Source organism: Mesoplodon bidens (genome assembly GCF_964165515.1).
Source record: "Mesoplodon bidens genome assembly, chromosome: 15".
In the NCBI taxonomy this organism is placed as follows: Eukaryota; Metazoa; Chordata; class Mammalia; order Artiodactyla; family Ziphiidae; genus Mesoplodon; species Mesoplodon bidens.
In genome coordinates, this window is record NC_138171.1 from 71983461 (window position 1) to 72006021 (window position 22561).

General features: G+C 38.0%; 1 protein-coding gene across 4 annotated transcripts in view; it reads right to left on the reverse strand.

Moving 5' to 3' along the window:
• GPCPD1 (glycerophosphocholine phosphodiesterase 1) overlaps positions 1-22561 on the reverse strand; it is a 67632-nt gene that overhangs the window by 18568 nt on the left and 26503 nt on the right. For all 4 annotated transcript variants that reach the window (XM_081256395.1, XM_081256396.1, XM_081256397.1 and 1 more), the window contains 8 exons: positions 21646-21877; positions 19081-19243; positions 18642-18774; positions 17824-17878; positions 13292-13384; positions 2748-2825; positions 2010-2049; positions 314-375 (listed from right to left, as the gene is read on the reverse strand). In XM_081256395.1, coding sequence (XP_081112521.1) covers positions 314-375; positions 2010-2049; positions 2748-2825; positions 13292-13384; positions 17824-17878; positions 18642-18774; positions 19081-19243; positions 21646-21877 — 856 coding nt within the window. The remainder of the gene's footprint in view (positions 1-313; positions 376-2009; positions 2050-2747; positions 2826-13291; positions 13385-17823; positions 17879-18641; positions 18775-19080; positions 19244-21645; positions 21878-22561) is intronic.

Consider the following 22561-nt stretch of genomic DNA (forward strand, 5'->3'; position numbering starts at 1 on the left):
ACTCCCCAACCCCTTTTCTGTGCCCTTTCCTTCCTGTTTATATACAGAAATATGTGAATTTCCTATTCTTACCAAATTAACCCAATGAGGTAGGAATTTTATTCATTTGAGCAAATAAGTTTCTCAAAAAAAAAAAAAAAGCACCATAGGCACACTTCACAAGAATGTATCTTCTCTAAAAAGCATCAAACATAAGTTTACATTAATGTTGTCTTTTACACAGCCTTTTTAGTGCCCATTTAAAAGACCAAAATAAATTATTCAGATATAACAGAATAATGATAGCCTGCCCTAGTTTTCCTAAGGAACTTACCATCTTAAGAGAAGGAAATGGCTGATTTTCAGAAAAGGAATTTTCCTCCTCAACCACAGATTCTGAAAATTTAAATTACAAAAACTCAGTAGATAAATGCCATTTTATCACTAAGACCTTTTCCTAAATTCTGAAGGCAAAAAAAAAAGATGAAGTAGTTATGAGATCCTTTCATATATAGTATTTTTGAAGGCTCCTGTATTTATTAATTTTAACCATTAAAACCCCCATTTTCAAAATAAGCATCCTTTATGAAGACTGGTTTACAACATTTAGTAGGAACATCACAGTTTATGACCTCAACAGTGATTATTTTCTTATAAAAACTGTAATATAATTTTAAGAAAGGAGTCACAAGCAGTGATTTGTTATTTCTCAATGAAATTAAGGGCTGTGTAATCTTGTTAATACTTCTACTTGAGATATCAAGTTAGAAATTAAGAGAATCTATAGGTACCATTACCATTTAATCCAAAATTGATTATGTCTCAAGGCACACAAGAATTTTTTTCCAAAAGAGAAAAATTTTTATATCAAGATTAAAAAAAAAATCACCCAGGAACAAACAAAAAGCAAAACAAAAATGACAACAAAAATAACCAACCCTAGTGCATTACAAATTCAAAAACTAAATCATGTAAAATTTTCCAGTCAAATAAATTAAAGGTAAAATTGATTTTACTATTAATAGTTATGAACTATTTACAAGCTTGTAAAGTCATATTTATGCTCTGAGAATAATCTTTGGAGTTTCCGGCACCTCACTAATTTCTTCATAAAGACATTCCAACTATCCTGTTATCCTAACTGCAGATGAACATCTAATGAGTACCTACTATAACCAGAGTACAGTAAATGTTTCAGGGAATATAAAAACATTTCCCCCACCCTTGAGAGGTTTACATCCTGGTGGAAGAGACAGGACATACAGAAAAATAAAGGGTTAAAAAAAGGACACACCAAAGCTAAAATGAATGTCACAGACTATTAAATTCTGTGGAAGTAGAAAGTAAAGTGGAATTACAAAGGGATTTTGTGGGTAGGACAAGCTTTGAGGAAACTGAGGCACAGAGGGGTTAAATAAAGTAACCGAGGTCACAGTTGGTAAATGCTAGAGCTGGTTTCAAACTCCTGGCTCTGGAGCCAGATTCTATACTTGATACATTCTGTACTTTGTAATGCTTAAGAATGTCTGGAAAGAGGGACCTCCCTGATGGCACAGTGGTTAAGACTCCGTGCTCCCAATGCAGGGGGCCCAGGTTCGATCCCTGGTCAGGGAACTAGATCCCACATGCATGCTGCAACGAATAGTTCGCATGCCACACTAAGGAGCCTGCGTGCCACAACTAAGGAGCCCACCTGCTACAACTTAGGAGCCCACATGCCACAACTAAGGAGCCAGCGAGCTGCAACTAAGACCCAAATTAATTAATTTAAAAAAAAAGAATGGATAGGTACAAAATTATAAAGAATTTTTGATCATCAAGCTAAGAAAATTCATAGAAGTGAAAAATCATGCTTACTATACATGACATGTATGCATTTGACAATTAATACATATAAAGCCTTCATGTCTATAAAATTACATTTATATAACCCAGTATTATATTAAGGTCACCAAGAGTAAGTTAAAATGGATAAGGAAATTCATAATGCTAATTATGAAATGAAAACAGTGTTTTCACATTGTACATACCTTTCAGTTCTTTAGATTTTAGTGCAGTCACATGAGTGAGCTAGAAAACACACACACACACACACACACACACAAAATGTAATCAGAAAAAAAGGCCTTAGTTTATGAAGATATGGTTAATAGAACTATAACTTGAAAAGCTAGCAAGTTAGGAGAAATTATAAAATGTAGAATCATCAGTTTAGTAAGAATAAGCACTTACCACTGTACTTATTTTATATTTACATACATATGCATAAGATCATGACCAAATACCCAAGTAGGGGAGAATATAAAAATTATTAGGTTAGGAAACTGTTTATACTCAATCAACCAATAATTTAGGTATCTAATGAGAATAAGAAGAGGGATCATGTAAAATTACATAGTAAAATACAGGAGGATCTTAGATAGCATAGTTATAAAAATCAACAATAGCATAGAAGGCCAAGTATAAAATAAAAAAGAGCTAAAGCAGACCAGAGACAACCTAATATTATGGCTAGCCCCTATGGCCTATAAAGACTTATAGCCTATCTCCTTCAAAAAAGCAAAAAAAAGATGGGGTCCATAGAAACTGTTAAAGAAGATGAGCACGAACCCATTCTTCCTAACAGAACAGAAAACCAAAGCACAGACTCAGTACATGCTGTATATATCTAGTCATCCCCATGCACAAAGAGAACATTACTATATACAAACAAGTACAAATAGTCCTAAAACTAAAATATAATTTACATTTTACACTATTATTACTACCTTTAACAACTGGAGTTGGTCAAAGGTTAATTCTTTTACTGGAATTTCAAATAATTCAACTGGATCAGCATCAAATTTCTAAAAGAGAGAGAAAATTGGGCCCCACGTTATTACTGAATGGTTACTCTAAACTGGCCTAACATCTCAATTTACTGATGAGAATAACAGTTTGGTGGCCACAGTGAGCCCACGAAGGGGAGCCCTTGCTACCAAACACCACCTCCCAGCTCTTAAGTTCTGGCTTTTGTTTTTAATGTAGGTGGGAGTGCCTGGAAGAAAACAGCTGGGAAGAAGCTGTAGCAGTAAAGACACACTGAGAACCAAGCCACAAGTCAGTCATTTCCCCTATTTCCTGTCATGCTGTATACATTTTATTTGACATATATCCATGCTACATGACTAGGAAATCAACAGGCATGCAGGATCTAAGTAAGGATTAGTTTCTATCAGTAAGTTTCTAAACCTTTTAGACTGAAGTTTGATTAAAAATAGCCACAGAAATCAACTGTCATGAAAAAATCGTCTGGTTAGCTGTAAGTAGTAATATTTAATAGGAACCCTAATCTATTATAAATGCTTTCCCAAGGAGCAAATCTGTTTTATTAGATTTTAATATCATATCAAATGTCACACTGTTCAGGCACTTCTATCTTAAGAAAATGAGTTAATGTACCACCAATAAATCATCAATCCAACAAATATATTAAAATCCGTTACATTTATATTCATTCATGTATATATAGTATGAGGCTATATACGTATAAATTTCTTCTGGAAGGACACCCAAGAAACTATTAAGAGAAGGGAGTACCACCAAGGAAAAAAAGTAAAGGAAGATTTACTTTTCATTTCATAATCTTCTGAACTATTTATAATTTTACAAATGAACATAAATTGGTTTTCTAAGGAAAATACCAACTTAAAAATTAATACTAAAAAATATATAATTCATTGCTTTCATTCTGCAATTAACTGAACCAGGTTCAACTTAAGAGCAGGACAAAGTCTGGTGAAAACTGGGGATCAGCCATACTCTTCAATTAGCCCTCATGGATTTTTAGAAATTACAGCTAGAGGCATTAATCTCAATCTTGGTTAGTGAGTTCCTTCACCACTCCATTCCTTCTCATTTCGCTTTGAATTAACATTTCCCCACAGCAAAAACAACCTGCCCCAATTCTATTAAGTAATTCTACTTCTGTCAGCTAAATAGGTGCATCTTGGGAATTCCCGGGAGGTCCAGTGGTTAGGACTCAGTGCTCTCCACTGCCAAGGGCCCAGGTTGAATCCCTGGTCGGGGAACTAAGATCCCACAAGCCACACAGTGTGGCCCCCCAAAAATAAATAAATTTAAACAAACAAATAAATTAATTTAAACAAATAGGCGCATCACCTTCCTTCCTTCTCCTAATACCCTTTCACAGAAAGGGAAGGGTCCTTTTCTATAAATGATAATAATCCAAACTGATATGACTGTTTAGAATCCACTAGCAGGCAGAGCTAGGTGCCTTCTCATAGGTGCCTTGCATACTACACCATGCAGTGTCTGGTACATGTTAGCAAATCAAACTTTATTTATCTTGAAGTATACTTAATTTACAATATTGTGTTACTTCCAGGTGTACAGAAAAGTGATTCAGATATACCTTTTATATATGTGTGTGTATATATATAAGTAATTATATATCTATTCCTTTTCAGATTCTTTTCCCTTACAGGTTATAAGATATTGAATACTGTTCCCTATGCTGTACAATAATAGGACCTTGTTGTTTATCTATTTTATATATAGTAGTTTGTATCTGCTAATTCCAAACTCTTGATTTATACCTCAACCACCCCTTTTCCCCTTTGGTAACCATAACTTTGTTTTTTAAGTCTGTTTCTGTTTTGGAAATAAGTTCATTTGTGTCATATTTTAGATTATACATGTAAATGATATCAGATGGTATTTGTCTTTATTTTTCTAACTTACTTCAATTAGTATGATAATCTCAAGGTCCATTCAAGTCACTATAAATGGCATTATTTTATTCTTTTTTATGGCTGAGTAGTATTCCATTGTATGTGTGCACATCTTTACACATTCATCTGTATCCATTCATCTGTCAATGGACCTTTAGCCATGTCTTGGCTATTGTGCAGAGTGCTACAATGAACACTGGGGTGCATGTATTTTTTCGAATTATAGTTTTCTCCAGAAATCCCAGGAGTGGGATTGCAGAAGCATATAGTAACTCAATTTTTTAGTTTTTTGAGGAACCTCCATACTGGCTGCACCAATTTACTTCCCACCAACAGTTTAGGAAGGTTCCCTTTTCTCCATACCCTCTCCAGCATTTATTATTTTTAGACTTTTTGATGATGGCCATTCTGATTGGTGTGAGGTGATAACCTCATTGCAGTTTTGATTTGCATTTCTCCAACAATTAGAGATACTGAGCATCTTTTCATGTGCCTGTTGGCCATCTGTATGTCTTCTTTGGAGAAATGTCTATTTAGCTCTTCTGCCCACTTTTTGATCGGGATGTTTGTTTTTTTGATATTAAGCTGTATGAGCTCTTTGTGTATTTTGGAAATTAATCCCTTGTCAGTAGCATCATTTGCAAATATTTTCTCCCAGTCAGTAGGTTGTCTTTTTGTTTTGTTTATGGTATCCTTTGCTGTGCAAGAGCTTTAAAGTTTAATTAGGTCCCATTTGTTTATTTTTGTTTTTATTTCCATTACTCTAGGATATAGATCCAAAAAAATATTGCTGCAATTTATGTCAAACATTCTGCCTGTGCTTTCCTCTAAGAGTTTTATAGTATCTGGTCTTACATTTAGGTCTTTAATCTAATTTGAGATTATTCTTTTTTTTTTTTTTTTTGCTTTATAACAAATTTAATCAGTTATACATATACATATGTTTCCATATCCCCTCCCTTTTGCGTCTCCCTCCCACTCTCCCTATCCCACCCCTCCAGGCGGTCACAAAGCACCGAGCTGATCTCCCTGTGCTATGCGGCTGCTTCCCACTAGCTATCTACCTTACGTTTGGTAGTGTATATATGTCCATGCCACTCTTTCACTTTGTCACAGCTTACCCTTCCCCCTCCCCATATCCTCAAGTCCATTCTCTAGTAGGTCTGTGTCTTTATTCCTGTCTTACCCCTATGTTCTTCATGACATTTTTTTTCTTAAATTCCATATATATGTGTTAGCATACAGTATTTGTCTTTCTCTTTCTGACTTACTTCACTCTGTATGACAGACTCTAGGTCTATCCACCTCATTACAAATAGCTCAATTTCATTTCTTTTTATGGCTGAGTAATATTCCATTGTATATATGTGCCACATCTTCTTTATCCATTCATCCGATGATGGACACTTAGGTTGTTTCCATCTCCGGGCTATTGTAAATAGGGCTGCTATGAACATTTTGGTACATGTCTCTTTTTGAATTATGGTTTTCTCAGGGTATATGCCTAGTAGTGGGATTGCTGGGTCATATGGTAGTTCTATTTGTAGTTTTTTAAGGAACCTCCATACCGTTCTCCATAGCGGCTGTACCAATTCACATTCCCACCAGCAGTGCAAGAGTGTTCCCTTTTTTCCACACCCTCTCCAGCATTTATTATTTCTAGATTTTTTGATGATGGCCATTCTGACTGGTGTGAGATGATATCTCATTGTAGTTTTGATTTGCATTTCTCTAATGAGTAAAGATGTTGAGCATCCTTTCATGTGTTTGTTGGCAGTCTGTATATCTTCTGTGGAGAAATGTCTATTTAGGTCTTCTGCCCATTTTTGGATTGGGTTGTTTGTTTTTTTGTTATTGAGCTGCATGAGCTGCTTATAAATTTTGGAGATTAATCCTTTGTCAGTTGCTTCATTTGCAAATATTTTCTCCCACTCTGAGGGTTGTCTTTTGGTCTTGTTTATGGTTTCCTTGGCTGTGCAAAAGCTTTTAAGTTTCATTAGGTCCCATGTGTTTATTTTTGTCTTTATTTCCATTTCTCTAGGAGGTGGGTCAAAAAGGATCTTGCTGTGATTTATGTCATAGAGTGTTCTGCCTATGTTTTCCTCTAAGAGTTTGATAGTGTCTGGCCTTACATTTAGGTCTTTAATCCATTTTGAGCTTATTTTTGTGTATGGTGTTAGGGAGTGATCTAATCTCATACTTTTACATGTCCCTATCCAGTTTTCCCAGCACCACTTATTGAAGAGACTGTCCTTTCTCCACTGTACATTCCTGCCTCCTTTATCAAAGATAAGGTGACCATATGTCCGTGTGTTTAACTCTGGGCTTTCTATCCTGTTCCATTGATCTATCTTTCTGTTTTTGTGCCAGTACCATACTGTCTTGATTACTGTAGCTTTGTAGTATAGTCTGAAGTCAGGGAGCCTGATTCCTCCAGCTCCATTTTTCGTTCTCAAGATTGCTTTGGCTATTCGGGGTCTTTTGTGTTTCCATACAAATTGTGAAATTTTTTGTTCTAGTTCTGTGGAAAATGCCAGTGGTAGTTTGATAGGGATTGCATTGAATCTGTAGATTGCTTTGGGTAGTAGAGTCATTTTCACAATGTTGATTCTTCCAATCCAAGAACATGGTACATCTCTCCATCTATTTGTATCATCTTTAATTTCTTTCATCAGTGTCTTATACTTTTCTGCATACAGGTCTTTTGTCTCCTTAGTTAGGTTTATTCCTAGATATTTTATTCTTTTTGTTGCAGTGGTAAATGGGAGAGTTTCCTTGATTTCACTTTCAGATTTTTCATCATTAGTATATAGGAATGCCAGAGATTTCTGTGCATTAATTTTGTATCCTGCAACTTTACCAAATTCATTGATTAGCTCTAGTAGTTTTCTCGTAGCATCCTTAGGATTCTCTATGTATAGTATCATGTCATCTGCAAACAGTGACAGCTTTACTTCTTCTTTTCTGATTTGGATTCCTTTTATTTCCTTTTCTTCTCTGATTGCTGTGGCTAAAACTTCCAAAACTAGGTTGAATAAGAGTGGTGAGAGTGGGCAACCTTGTCTTGTTCCTGATCTTAGTGGAAATGGTTTCAGTTTTTCACCATTGAGGACGATGCTGGCTGTGGGTTTGTCATATATGGCCTTTATTATGTTGAGGAAAGTTCCCTCTATGCCTACTTTCTGCAGGGTTTTTATCATAAATGGGTGTTGAATTTTGTCGAAAGCTTTCTCTGCATCTATTGAGATGATCATATGGTTTTTCTCCTTCAATTTGTTAATATGGTGTATCACGTTGATTGATTTGCGTATATTGAAGAATCCTTGCATTCCTGGAATAAACCCCACTTGATCATGGTGTATGATCCTTTTAATGTGCTGTTGGATTCTGTTTGCTAGCATTTTGTTGAGGATTTTTGCATCTATGTTCATCAGTGATATTGGCCTGTAGTTTTCTGTCTTTGTGACATCCTTGTCTGGTTTTGGTATCAAGGTGATGGTGGCCTCGTAGAATGAGTTTGGGAGTGTTCCTCCCTCTGCTATATTTTGGAAGAGTTTGAGAAGGATAGGTGTTAGCTCTTCTCTAAATGCTTGATAGAATTCGCCTGTGAAGCCATCTGGTCCTGGGCTTTTGTTTGTTGGAAGATTTTTTATCACAGTTTCAATTTCAGTGCTTGTGATTGGTCTGTTCATATTTTCTATTTCTTCCTGGTTCAGTCTCGGCAGGTTGTGCATTTCTAAGAATTTGTCCATTTCTTCCAGGCTGTCCATTTTATTGGCATAGAGTTGCTTATAGTAATCTCTCATGATCTTTTGTATTTCTGCAGTGTCAGTTGTTACTTCTCCTTTTTCATTTCTAATTCTATTGATTTGAGTCTTCTCCCTTTTTTTCTTGATGAGTCTGGCTAATGGTTTATCAATTTTGTTTATCTTCTCAAAGAACCAGCTTTTAGTTTTATTGATCTTTGCTATCGTTTCCTTCATTTCTTTTTCATTTATTTCTGATCTGATTTTTATGATTTCTTTCCTTCTGCTAACTTTGGGATGTTTTTGTTCTTCTTTCTCTAATTGCTTTAGGTGCAAGGTTAGGTTGTTTATTTGAGATGTTTCCTGTTTCTTAAGGTGGGATTGTATTGCTATAAACTTCCCTCTTAGAACTGCTTTTGCTGCATCCCATAGGTTTTGGGTCGTCGTGTCTCCATTGTCATTTGTTTCTAGGTATTTTTTAATTTCCTCTTTGATTTCTTCAGTGATCACTTCGTTATTAAGTAGTGTATTGTTTAGCCTCCATGTGTTTGTATTTTTTACAGCTCTTTTCCTGTAATTGATATCTAGTCTCATAGCACTGTGGTCGGAAAAGATACTTGATACAATTTCAATTTTCTTAAATTTACCAAGGCTTGATTTGTGACCCAAGATATGATCTATCCTGGAGAATGTTCCATGAGCACTTGAGAAAAATGTGTATTCTGTTGTTTTTGGATGGAATGTCCTATAAATATCAATTAAGTCCATTTTGTTTAATATATCATTTAAAGCTTGTGTTTCCTTATTTATTTTCATTTTGGATGATCTGTCCATTGGTGAAAGTGGCGTGTTAAAGTCCCCTACTATGATTGTGTTACTGTCGATTTCTCCTTTTATGGCTGTTAGTATTTGCCTTATGTATTGAGGTGCTCCTATGTTGGGTGCATAAATATTTACAATTGTTATATCTTCTTCTTGGATCGATCCCTTGATCATTATATAGTGTCCTTCTTTGTCTCTTCTAGTCGTCTTTATTTTAAAGTCTATTTTGTCTGATATGAGAATTGCTACTCCAGCTTTCTTTTGGTTTCCATTTGCATGGAATATCTTTTTCCATCCCCTTACTTTCAGTCTGTATGTGTCTCTAGGTCTGAAGTGGGTCTCTTGTAGACAGCATATATATGGGTCTTGTTTTTGTATCCATTCAGCCAATCTGTATCTTTTGGTGGGAGCATTTAGCCCATTTACATTTAAGGTAATTATTGATATGTATGTTCCTATTCCCATTTTCTTAATTGTTTTGGGTTCGTTATTGTAGGTCTTTTACTTCTGTTGTGTTTCTTGCCTAGAGAAGTTCCTTTAGCATTTGTTGTAAAGCTGGTTTGGTGGTGCTGAACTCTCTCAGCTTTTGCTTGTCTGTAAACGTTTTAATTTCTCCATCAAATCTGAATGAGATCCTTGCTGGGTAGAGTAATCTTGGTTGCAGGTTTTTCTCCTTCATCACTTTAATTATGTCCTGCCACTCCCTTCTGGCTTGTAGAGTTTCTGCGGAGAGATCAGCTGTTATCCTGATGGGGATTCCCTTGTGTGTTATTTGTTGTTTTTGCCTTGCTGCTTTTAATATGATTTGTGTTTAATTTTTGACAGTTTGATTAATATGTGTCTTGGCGTATTTCTCCTTGGATTTATTCTGCATGGGACTCTGTGCCTCCTGGACTTGATTAACTATTTCCTTTCCCATATTAGGGAAGTTTTCAACTATAATCTCTTCAAATATTTTCTCAGTCCCTTTCTTTTTCTCTTCTTCTTCTGGAACCCCTATAATTCGAATGTTGGTGCGTTTAATGTTGTCCCAGAGGTCTCTGAGACTGTCCTCTGTTCTTTTCATTCTTTTTTCTTTATTTTGCTCTGCAGCAGTTATTTCCACTATTTTATCTTCCACCTCACTTATCCGTTCTTCTGCCTCAGTTATTCTGCTATTGATCCCATCTAGAGTATTTTTTATTTCATGTATTGTGTTTTTAATCGATGCTTGATTCATCTTTAGTTCTTCTAGGTCCTTGTTAACTGTTTCTTGCATTTTGTCTATTCTATTTCCAAGATTTTGGATCTGGGAAATAGAATCTTGGATCATCTTTACCATCATTATTCTGAATTCTTTTTCAGGTAGACTGCCTATTACCTCTTCATTTGTTAGATCTGGTGGGTTTTTATCTTGCTCCTTCTCCTGCTGTGTGTTTTTCTGTCTTCTCATTTTGCTTATGTTACTGTGTTTGGGGTCTCCTTTTTGCAGGCTGCAGGTTCGTAGCTCCCGTTGTTTTTGGTGTCTGTCCCCAGTGGCTAAGGTTGGTTTAGTGGGTTGTGTAGGCTTCCTGGTGGAGGGGACTAGTGCCTGTGTTCTGGTGGATGAGGCTGGATCTTGTCTTTCTGGTGGGCAGGTCCACGTCTGGTGGTGTGTTTTGGGGTGTCTGCGGACTTTTTATGATTTTAGGCCACCTCTCTGCTAATGGGTGGCGTTGTGTTCCTGTCTTGCTAGTTGTTTGGCATAGGGTGTCCAGCACTGTAGCTTGGTGGTCGTTGAGTGAAGCTGGGTGTTGGTGTTGAGATGGAGATCTCTGGAAGATTTTCGCCGTTTGATATTATGTGGAGCTGGGAGGTCTCTTGTGGGCCAGTGTCCTGAAGTTGGCTCTCCCACCTCAGAGGCACAGCACTGACTCCTGGCTCCTCAATTTGGGATGATGTGTTGTCTATTCATGTATTCCACAGATGCAGGGTACATCAAGTTGATTGTGGAGCTTTAATCCGCTGCTTCTGAGGCTGCTGGGAGAGGTTTCCCTTTCTCTTCTTTGTTCTCACAGCTCCTGGGTCTCAGCTTTGGATTTGGCCCCGCCTCTGCGTGTAGGTCGCCGGAGGGCGTCTGTTCTTCACTCAGACAGGACAGGGTTAAAGGAGCAGCCTCTTCGGGGACTCTGGCTCACTCATGACGGGCGGGAGGGAGGGGCACGGAGTGTGGGGTGAGCCTGCAGCGGCAGAGGTCGGCGTGACGTTGCACCAGCCCGAGGCGCGCCGTGTGTTCTCCCAGGGAAGCCGCCCCTGGATCCCGGGACCCCGGCAGTGGCGGGCTGCACAGGCTCCCGGAAGGGCGGTGTGGGCAGTGACCTGCGCTCGCACACAGGCTTCTTGGCGGCGGCAGCAGCAGCCCCAGCGTCCCACGCCCGTCACTGGGCTCCGCGCTTTCAGCCGCGACTCGCGCCCATCTGTGGAGCCCCTTTAAGCAGCGCTCTTAATCCCCTCTCCTCGCGCACCAGGAAACCAAGAGGGAAGAAAAAGTCTCTTGCCTCTTCGGCAGCTCCAGAGTTTTCCCGGACTCCCTGCTGGCTAGCTGTGGCACATTAGCCCCCTTCAGGCTGAGTTCTCGCCACCAGCCCCAGTCCTCTCCCTGCGCTCTGACCGAAGCCCGAGCCTCAGCTTCCAGCGCTGCGCGCCCCGGCGGGCGAGCAGACAAGCCTCTCGGGCTGGTGAGTGCCGCTCGGCACCAATCCTCTGTGTGGGGATCTCTCCGCTTTGCCCTACCCAGGTATGTGGGGAGTTTCTTGCCTTTTGGGAGGTCTGGGGTCTTCTGCCAGCATTCAGTAGGTGTTCTGTAGGAGTTGTTCCACGTGTAGCTGTATTTCTGGTGTATCCGTGGGGAGGAAGGTGATCTCCGCATCTTACTCTTCCGCCATCTTACCCGGAAGTCGAGTTTATTCTTATATATGGTGTTAGAGAATGTTCTAATCCATTTTCCCACATGTAGGTGAGTTTTCCCAGCCTTAACTTTAGATCAACACAATGGAAAATGATACCCAACACAGTTTTAAAGAAAATGCCAAAGAAAAGGGTTTTAAAGGACCCTCCTAGTTTAAGTCCCTGAGAAATCACTTGGTTAACCTGTATACTGAAGTCCAGATACTATATAATTATTACAGTTATTTCTGTACAACAGTAATTATAATTTTATAGAAATTATATGCTTTTTCAAATCTCCTTCTGGACTTTCTCCTCTATCATGCCCTCTTTTCCATTCTCACCGTCTCTACTCCAGTTCAGGCTTGTCTTAAGTTTTGGCCCACATTTCCACCCCCCTTGTCTCTAGTCTCTGTCCTCTTAAGTTGTCCTTACATCAGGTATCAAAACATTCATCTGAAAGTTTACTTCTCAACATTTCCCTACTTGGCTCAAAAGTCTTTCAAAAGAAGTCCCTAGCTCCTAAGTCTAAACCCCTGAGGCTCTCCACTATCTGGCTCTGAAGCACTTCTCCAATTTTATTTTTCACTATGGCTCTTCCCACTAGTCAAATCATATAAGCCTATTAACTTGAGAAAAAGCTTGAAGCAAAAATAGAAAGGAGCCTGACAACAAACACTCTGAGAGCCTCCTTTCCTACCTCAACAGAGGGACAGTGGCAGAATGATACAGAAATCACATGTAATATCCTTTTTGTTAAATAACATAAAAAAAGGAAAATTCAGCCATACAGAGAAAATACTCTAGAAAATTAATTCCTGACTCCTCCCTCTCTCTTGATGTTGTAGGAAGGAGCTTGAGAGAGGAAAGAATTGGCAGTAATTCCCTAAGAAAATGAACTAACCAACTCTACTAAATAAATAATTAAATATATAGTCATCCATCAGTATCTGCAGGGGATTGGTTCCAGGACTCCTCACAGATACCAAAATCTACAGATGCTCATGTCCCTTATGTAAAATGGCATAGTATGTGTATACAAAACTTCCTAGTTTTAAAACCTATTGTCTAACTGTAAGAGTTTGAAATAAAGGAATTTCTACATACCTTTTTCATAGTCAAACAACAGGTCAGATCATGATACACTACAGGCACAAAATCTTTTGAAAGATGTACATCAAATTCTACAAAGGCTGCACCCTGACAGAAATAAAAGAAACAAGTATTTGAAAAATGTTATCTGGCCCACGATACATCTAAAACTATAAGAACATGAGAAATTTATTGTTCACCATAAAATTACAGACTTGTACACACAAACCTTCTTCATGAATTATTTAATGCTGTCCTTCAAGCTTTTCCTAAAAGGTAACTTCTTCTTTTAAAACAATTATAATTTCTTTTTTGCAATAGCACAGCAATTTTTTCCTGGCAAAAAAATGGGTTCTGATCCTACTCGAACATACCCTGGGGCCCTTCTGTGGCAGTGGACAGCCTCCACCAGTGTCACCTCTGCTACTGCTATTAGCAGACATGGCACCTGAAGCATGGCTACCTCACACCTCACTGCCCTTACACACCTCAGATGGACAGGGGAACCTCAACGGGGAGGTGGGAACAGGAATAAGCTTCAGTTTCTCTGCTCCTTGGTGCACTTGAGCAGCGCACTTTACAACCTTTCTTAATAAAACCTCAATAATCAGATTAAAGAGGAAACGATAACTTCTGCTGAAAAGAAAGAGAAAGCAAAATGGGCAACAAGAATGATGCACATGCCAAATTTCCTAATAGAAGCCTAAACAGAAGAAAGGTGGACACAAGTTCGACTTAAGTCAGATCCATCATGACATATGAATTAATCCAAATAAGGCTGAGAACATAAACTGACATACAAATTTGTGCATTCACTAAAAGAAAGCCAGCTGGGATCAAAGAATACAAAGTTTGAGGATTCTGTATGTGTCTATGGCCCAGAGAAGTGCTGTATAAGAATGGATGGACACATTTCCATCCCTTACTCTAGGCTTTAGGTCAAGGAAGATGCTCAACTTTTCAGTACATATGGATCAGAGACTAGAACCAAAGGAGCCTACTTCCTCAATGACTTCTGAAGCAGGAAATAAGCTTAGCTACTTCTATTGTCAACAAGACAATGACACAAATCATTTTTACCAAAGAGAACAAACCCTATGTCCCCTAAATAGTTGCAATGATTAAAAGAAATTACAGCTTTCCAGTTTAAAAGTTTAATTTTACATGATCACCATCCTTTAGAAAGATAAATTTACTAAGAGGTAAAACTTGATCTAAAAATTCATGTGTAAGGGACTTCCCTGGCAATCCAGTGGTTAAGACTCCGCGCTTCCATTGCAGGGGTGTGGGTTCGATCCCTGGTCAGGGAACTAATCCCGCATGCCGTGCAGCGCAGCCAACAGTTAAAAAAAAAGAAAAAACTCATGTGTGAGCAAGCTTTAAGAAATAAGCCAATAATAACCAGAATCTCTTCAAAGATGTCTTTAACATTAAATCAAACTGGCCTTTCATAACTAACATAAGATCCATAAGAGTACAAAGGGTTTCAATAGAAGAAAAGGGCTTAATGAAATCCTCTCTCAAAAAGCAGAGACCCTAGGGCTTCCCTGGTGGCTCAGTGGTTGAGAGTCCGCCTGCCGATGCAGGGGACACGGGTTCGTGCCCCGGTCCGGGAAGATCCCACATGCCGCGGAGCGGCTAGGCCCGTGAGCCATGGCCACTGGGCCTGCGTGTCCGCTCCACAACGGGAGAGGCCACAACAGTGAGAAGCCCGCGTACCACAAAAAACAAACAAACAAACAAAAACAAAAAAGCAGAGATCCTAAAAATTCTTTATCAGGGATCTTCATGTGTTGACAGCTAATAAAGCTACGTTTAGATTACTTAGCTACAATGAACTAAAACTGGTTCCAAATAATGACCTACAGCACAACATACTCACAGATTTAATATCTTTTCAATACAAAGATAGAACTATCCACTATTAACATTTTTAAACATTAAAATAATTATGATAATCAAATATGTCATGAAATACAAAATGCATCATTATTTTATATACCACTAAGAGGGAGAAAAAACAATGCTAATCAAACCATGACAAGCTAAAACAGCTGTAAAACTAACCCAATTTTATAGATATTAAAATATGAAAAAAGTATGTTTTAGATGTTTGCTCATATAAGTGATAAAGTTAAACATATGACAAATCAAATTTATTTGGTGAACTATTTTAAAAAAGGCTAAGTTTAAGGCATGTGGAGGACACTGGAAAAAAACCAAAATAAAATGAGATGTTCCTCCATTTTCCCCTTAGTTTAACTTGAGAACATGAGGCTTAACTTGAGGTATAGTGGAATGTGGGGGGAAATAACGCAGGTTCTTGATTAAAAATGTCAAGTTTCAGGTGCTGAAAAAACTGAAAGCTAAAAAAAAAAAGGACTATCTCTGAATAATTATATAAAAGGAGTTAAGAAATTCAACATAATCAAGTTGGTATACAGGATGCAAACTGACAGACTCCAAAGAGTGTTACATAAAATCACTATCAGGGCTTCCCTGGTGGCGCAGTGGTTGAGGGTCCGCCTGCCGATGCAGGGGACACAGGTTCGTGCCCCGGTCCGGGAAGATCGCACATGCCGCGGAGCGGCTGGGCCCATAAGCCATGGCCGTTGAGCCTGTGCATCCAGAGCCTGTGCTCCGCAACAGGAGAGGCCACAACAGTGAGAGGCCCGCATACCGCAGAAAAAAAAAAAAATCACTATCAAATCCTTCTGTAAACATTATTTCCAAAGTGAGTATCTAAATGAGCATAGTAATTCAACTGATGAAATGCAGTGCTTAATGGGGAATGTTTTTCATGCCTCAAACACTTAAAATGTTATCTCAAAAAAAAAGGATGCTTAAAAAACAAACAAATGGGACAGAATTAAACTTAAAAGCTTTTGCACAGCAAAGCAAACCGTCAACGAAATGAAGAGAGAACCTACTGAATGGGAGAAAATATTTGCACGTGATTATGACTCATAAGGAGTTAATATCCAACATATATAAAAAGCTTATGCAACTCAACATCAAAAAAACAAACTACCGGGCTTCCCTGGTGGCGCAGTGGTTGGGAGTCCGCCTGCCGATGCAGGGGACGTGGGTTCGTGCCCCAGTCTGGGAGGATCCCGTATGCCATGGAGCGGCTGGCCCCATGGGCCATGGGCGCTGAGCCTGTGCGTCCGGAGTCTGTGCTCCGTGACGGGAGAGGCCACAGCGGTGAGAGGCCCGCATACCGCAAAAAAAAAAAAAAAAAAGAAAAAAAAAAACAACTACCCAAGTAAAAAACTGGCAGAAGAAATGAACTGACATTTTTCCAAAGAGGGAATGCAGACGGCCAACAGGCACATGAAAAGATGTTCAGTGACTTCCCTGGTGACGCAGTGGTTAAGACTCCACGCTCCCAATGCAGGGGGCCCAGGTGCGATCCCTGGTCAGAGAACTAGAACCCATATGCATGCCACAACTAAGAGTTCGCATGCCACAACTAAGGAGTCTGCCTATTGCAACTAAGACCTGGTGCAACCAAATAAATAAATAAGTATTTTTTTAAAAAAAGATGCTCAGCATCACTAATCATTAGGGAAATGCAAATCAAAACTACAATGAGTTATCACCTCACAACTGTCAGAATGGCTATCATGAAAAAGAACACAAGTACAAATGTTGGAAAGGATGTAAAGAAAAGGGAGCCCTCCTACACTGTTGATGGGAATGTAAACTGGTGTAGGCACTGTGGCAAACAGTATGGAGGTTTTTCGAAAAATTAAAAAGAGAACTACTATATGATCCAGCAATTCCACTCTGGAGTATACAAAGAAAACAAAAACACTAATTCGAAAAGGCATATGCACTCCAGTGTTCACAGCACATTAGTTACAAATGCCAAGATATGGGAGCAACCTAAGTGAATGGATAAAGAAGGTATGTGTGTGTGTGTGATGGACTTGGAGGGTATTATGCTAAGTGAAATAAGTCAGAGAAAGACAAATACTGACATCACTTAGGTGGAATCTAAAGAACATAACAACTAATGAATATAACAAAAAAGAAACAGACTCACAGATATAGAGAACAAATTAGTGGTTACCAGTGTGGAGAGGGAGGGTGGGACGAGGGGCAATAAAGAGGTAGGGGGTTAAGTGGTACAAACTATTAGGCTTAGAATAAGCTACAAGGATATATTGTACAACACAGGGAATACAGCAAATATTTTATAATAACTATAAATGGAGAATAATCTTTAAAAATTGTTAAATTACTATATTGTATAGCAGTAATTTATAGAATATACATCAACTATACTTCTAATTAATTAATTAATTTTTAAGAGGATGCTTAGGATTCTATTGTTTATTCTATTCCAATCTTCACCATGAATCTAAATAAAAATGCCTAGAAATGCTTTATCTTCACTTAGAAATATATTCAGAAAAAGCATGAAGTCTCCCTTTTAACCTATTAATGGAGACTGAAGGAGGCTCTCCAGACCTACATTTCTCTACTTTTCTCTCTTTGGACCATCAGTCCAAAGTTGTTTAAAGAAAGAGAGATTCACTTACATGACTAGCAGCATTTCTTAAAGAGGCAATAGTATTTTCTTGAACTTTAGCAAGCCTGAAAGAAAATAAATATATAGAAATATAGTTATCACTACTATAGAAAAGATAAACTTAGTAAAGACGTCAACTACATTTTCAACAATGGACATAGTACTTATTCTCTATTTTGAGGCTAACTCTGCCATCCCCAAAATAAGACTGTGACCATCACTTGGTTGGTGTGTGCATTCATTCCATAAATCAAGCTCTAACAATTTTAGATATTTACAAGCTGAATACAGACATATCCTATACCACCCCATACCTCCCCAAGTGAGGTGACCAGTTAAGGAAAACAATCCTTTGCAATGGGCATGAAGTAGTGGAGAAACTTGCTCCCTGCATTGAAGCCTCAGGTGACTTGATACTGGCAGACCAGGGAAGGGTGGGAAAAGGCAGACATACCAACAGGGTGAAAGTATGGAAACTGTACTGAGAACCGGTGAGGAAACTAAGACTCTAAGAGAACAACATGCTGAAAGTCAGGACCACAACACAGACACACTGATGTCATCAGGCTGACTGTATCAAGCTCTCCCCTCCTGGCTTTCTAGTTTTAATGTCTCTCTCATCAATTCAGCAGAATATTAAAAAGACCAGAATCTTACAAGAGAGTTAGTCTCTAATTAATTTGAACTGGAAAGCCCAATTACCAAATTACATTTAAATCCCAGGGTAATAATTATAAGGATCGTTTTGACCGTTTAGTTGGTCAAACTTATTTAACCTTATCAAGCATGAGCTACCAAATGCTAGTACTACTCAAATATTCAACCTACTGAGCAGTTGTTGTAGAATTTCCTGCACCTCGATGTCCAACATCCAATGGTGTTCTTGGTTTCCAATACTTGGAAAATGAAGATTTCATGTCACAATTATATCCTGGTAACGGCTTAATAATTATATAGTCAACTTTCATATGAAAAAAAGGGGGAAGGGAAATAAAGACAATTAAAAAGGCTATGACGAACTCAATTACACTTAAAAACCACTCAAAACAGCTTTATCAATCGATCAAATAGAAATCAAGTCAAAACACATTCAAATTAAAGCTTCCAGAAAATTAGATATGTCCTTATTGTTATTGTATTTGTTCATATTCTAAAACAACTTATTAAGTTAATTCTTTACCATTCTCAAAAGCTCAATTTGAAACTAATTAAAATCCTAACTTAACCTGCTTATTTGTAAAGGGTCACCCTGCTTCTCCAGGCTTACCTCTCACTTTGCCTATTGTTTTTCTGGAATTTCTGCTCATGATGGGAAGAGTAAGGATTCCAGCACTCTTCCCACTCTCTGCAATGGTGGATGATAAGAGGCATGCTGTACCCACATGTCCAGGAAGAGCGTCGCCCTGAACTATGTGTTCACTGAGATCTTCCTGAAAAATGAGGTTAAGAATAACCCAAATTCTTATACTTCAGTATTTTCCATTTAAAGATCAAAAGACACCCTTTAAAATCAACTCAGAATCTATAGAGGAAGATCAGTAAGAAACACAACCAAATTTATATTCAGGTAATTTAGATAGCTTTGTTGTAATGAGTAACACATTTTCTTTTAGTATATAAAGATATTTAGTATATAGTATATTTAAGATTTTATGTGTTACTTTATTGATCAAAACTGTTGATGTGCACTTCTGATCCTCTAACATGTATTAGGCAAATATAAAGCTCAGACTGAAAGTTTCTAAGTACTTTTACATTCCAAGACTAAGATATACCTGTAGTGACTTTTAATGTATATTTTATTCTTAAAAAATGCATCTACACAGATGACACAGAGGGATAGGACACTGAATACTCAACTTTGAGATTATACAGCATATTTCATCCGCCTAGTCTATGAATAAATTTGTATTTCCAAAACTGCTAACCAAATGAAAGGGAAGTTAGGCTGCTCGAAAGATTATTAAGAGGTAGGTACTAAAAGAACAAGGAAATGTTCAACCAAAACCTCATATTTTTAGAATAAAAGTCTCATAGATCTTATTAATTAGGCAAGATCTAAGTATAAGGTTATAACTTTATTATAAGTGTTACTTACTGGATTCTAATCCATCCTGAATTTTGCTGTTTTAAGAAACAGTGGCTAGGTGCTACTGTTGGGCAAGGAATATTCCCTACTCTCAGAAAGCTAAACTCTAATCTAGTGGAAATGAGAGTGGAAACACCAAAGAGCCAGGACCTCAGGGGAGGACACAGTGTTATTCGTGAGGAGCAGCTGAACAGACCATGAGCAGAGAGCTCTAGTGTGAAGTGGCACAAGCAGCTCTGGGAAGTTGGCAGCACAGATTCTGAAGAACCTGGCACAACTTTAAAAGCAACTATTTTTTCTTACATATTTATAATATCAAGTAAAGCTGCAAAAATGGGTCCACTGTTACAATGAATTCTTATAAAATGCTTCAATAAACCACAGACTTCAGTCATAAAGGACTCAATCATGCCCGTTACATCAGTTTGCCACCAAGAGTTACACAGCCTGCTCTTCCCTCTATCCTTGGAAGCCCCTCTGGATACAATTCATTTATATTTAGAATAGACACAGACATCAAGACATCTGGTCTTGATTTAAAACATCAATTCTAGGGCTTCCCTGGTGGCACAGTGGTTGAGAGTCCGCCTGCCGATGCAGGGGACACGGGTTCGTGCCCCGATCCGGGAAGATCCCACATGCCGTGGAGCGGCTGGGCCCGTGAGCCATGGCCGCTGAGCCTGCGCGTCCGGAGCCTGTGCTCCGCAACGGGAGAAGCCACAACAGTGAGAGGCCCGCGTACCACAAAAAAAAAAAAAAAAAAAAAAAAAAAAAAACCCCATCAATTCTGAATTCTGCAGCTTGTGGAATGAAAACCCCATTCACAGAAAGACAGACAAAATGAAAAGGCAGAGGATTATGTACAAAATGAAAAGGCAGAGGACTATGTACCAGATGAAGGAACAATATAAAACCCCAGAAAAACAACTAAATGAAGTGGAGACAGGAAACCTTCCAGAAAAAGAATTCAGAATAATGATAGTGAAGATGATCCAGGACCTCGAAAAAAGAATGGAGGCAAATATCGACAACATGCAAGAAATGTTTAATAAAGACCTAGAAGAATTAAAGAGCAAACACCTAGAAGATTAAAGAACAAACAAACAGAGATGAACAATACAATAACTAAAATGAAAAATACACTAGAAGGAATCAATAGCACAATAACTGAGGCAGAAGAACGGATAAGTGACCTGGAAGACAGAATGGTGGAATTCACTGCCACGGAACAAAATAAAGAAAAAAGAATGAAAAGAAATGAAGACAGCCCAGGAGTCCTCTGGGACAACATTAAATGCACCACCATTCACATTATCGGGGTCCCAGAAAGGGAGAGAGAAAGAAAGGAGCCGAGAAAATATCTGAAGAGATTATAGTGGAAAACTTCCCTAACATGGGAGAGGAAATAGCCATCCAAGTCCAAGAAGCACAGAGAGTCCCAGGCAGGATAAACCCAAGGAGAAGCACGCTGAGACACATAGTAATCAAATTGACAAAAATTAAAGACAAAGAAAAATTATTGAAAACATCAATTCTGAAGTTCTCAATTATAATTTTAATAGTACCTGAATCTGTCAACTCTTGCGTTTTTAAAATCTGCTAACATGTATAGAGGAGTAAACATCTAAAAAGTTGTATGAATCATGCATTTACACAAATTAAACTACGATAAAAATCAAAACATATGTAAAAATAAGCTCTTCTCTGCATTGTCTCTCACCCCCCTCAGTGAAATACACTCACCTCAAAAAAATCAAATATTAGTTCCAGGTTATCTGGTTCCATTGTCTGTATACTATACTCTGTCCAACGATCAGGCTGTAAGCCATACCCACACTCTGGCTGTGAATGCCTGCACTTGAACTCATTGTCGCTTATTAAGGATATCTCCAGACTATTGGACATTTTGTGAAGAACAGTGGGAGATAGCCTATCATCGTCATCTTCCTCCAGACCCTCTAGTGTCAGCTTTACCCTACATAAAAGGAAAAAATAATGAAATGCAAAAAGTGAAAAAGAAGGAAAATCCATATAAATGTTACCAAAACATTAAATTTTAAAATGCTCCTTGTATATGCTAAACCCTCAAATAAAAATATTACACAGACTACACATACTACAGGTTCAGGCATTAGTTATATTTTATAAAATAGTGATGTTTTTATCCCCACACATTTCTGCAAAGTATTAAAATGAGATAAATGCTCATTATGCCTAAGGCTGTTTTCATTAATTCTTTAGGTTTTTTAAAAGAATCTAAAAGGGCATTTACTATTATCCATTTATAATTGGCTATCTCAATTTCTTATGAGAAGTTTCACAAATATATATATAAAACAAGTACAAATTTGAACCATGTTCTGTTAGTGTGCATTAAAAGGCTGTTTGAGTTGGTAGTTGTAAATTTTTAAATTTCCTCTTTCTTCTCCTCTCCACAGTGAGTCCACGTACTTTGTGAACAGTACATCATTAAAGAAAACTATTGTATTAAATATATATATTTGCATGTATTTGTGGTTTTTATGTGTGTATATTTATATGTATGTACCTTTCTAATGAAACAAATGAAAAAAAAAATAAACCAAGAGTCTAAAACTCTTATAGACTCCACAGCAATGAAAACAAAAGACAAGTTACCCAAGCTATTGGGTCACAAAGA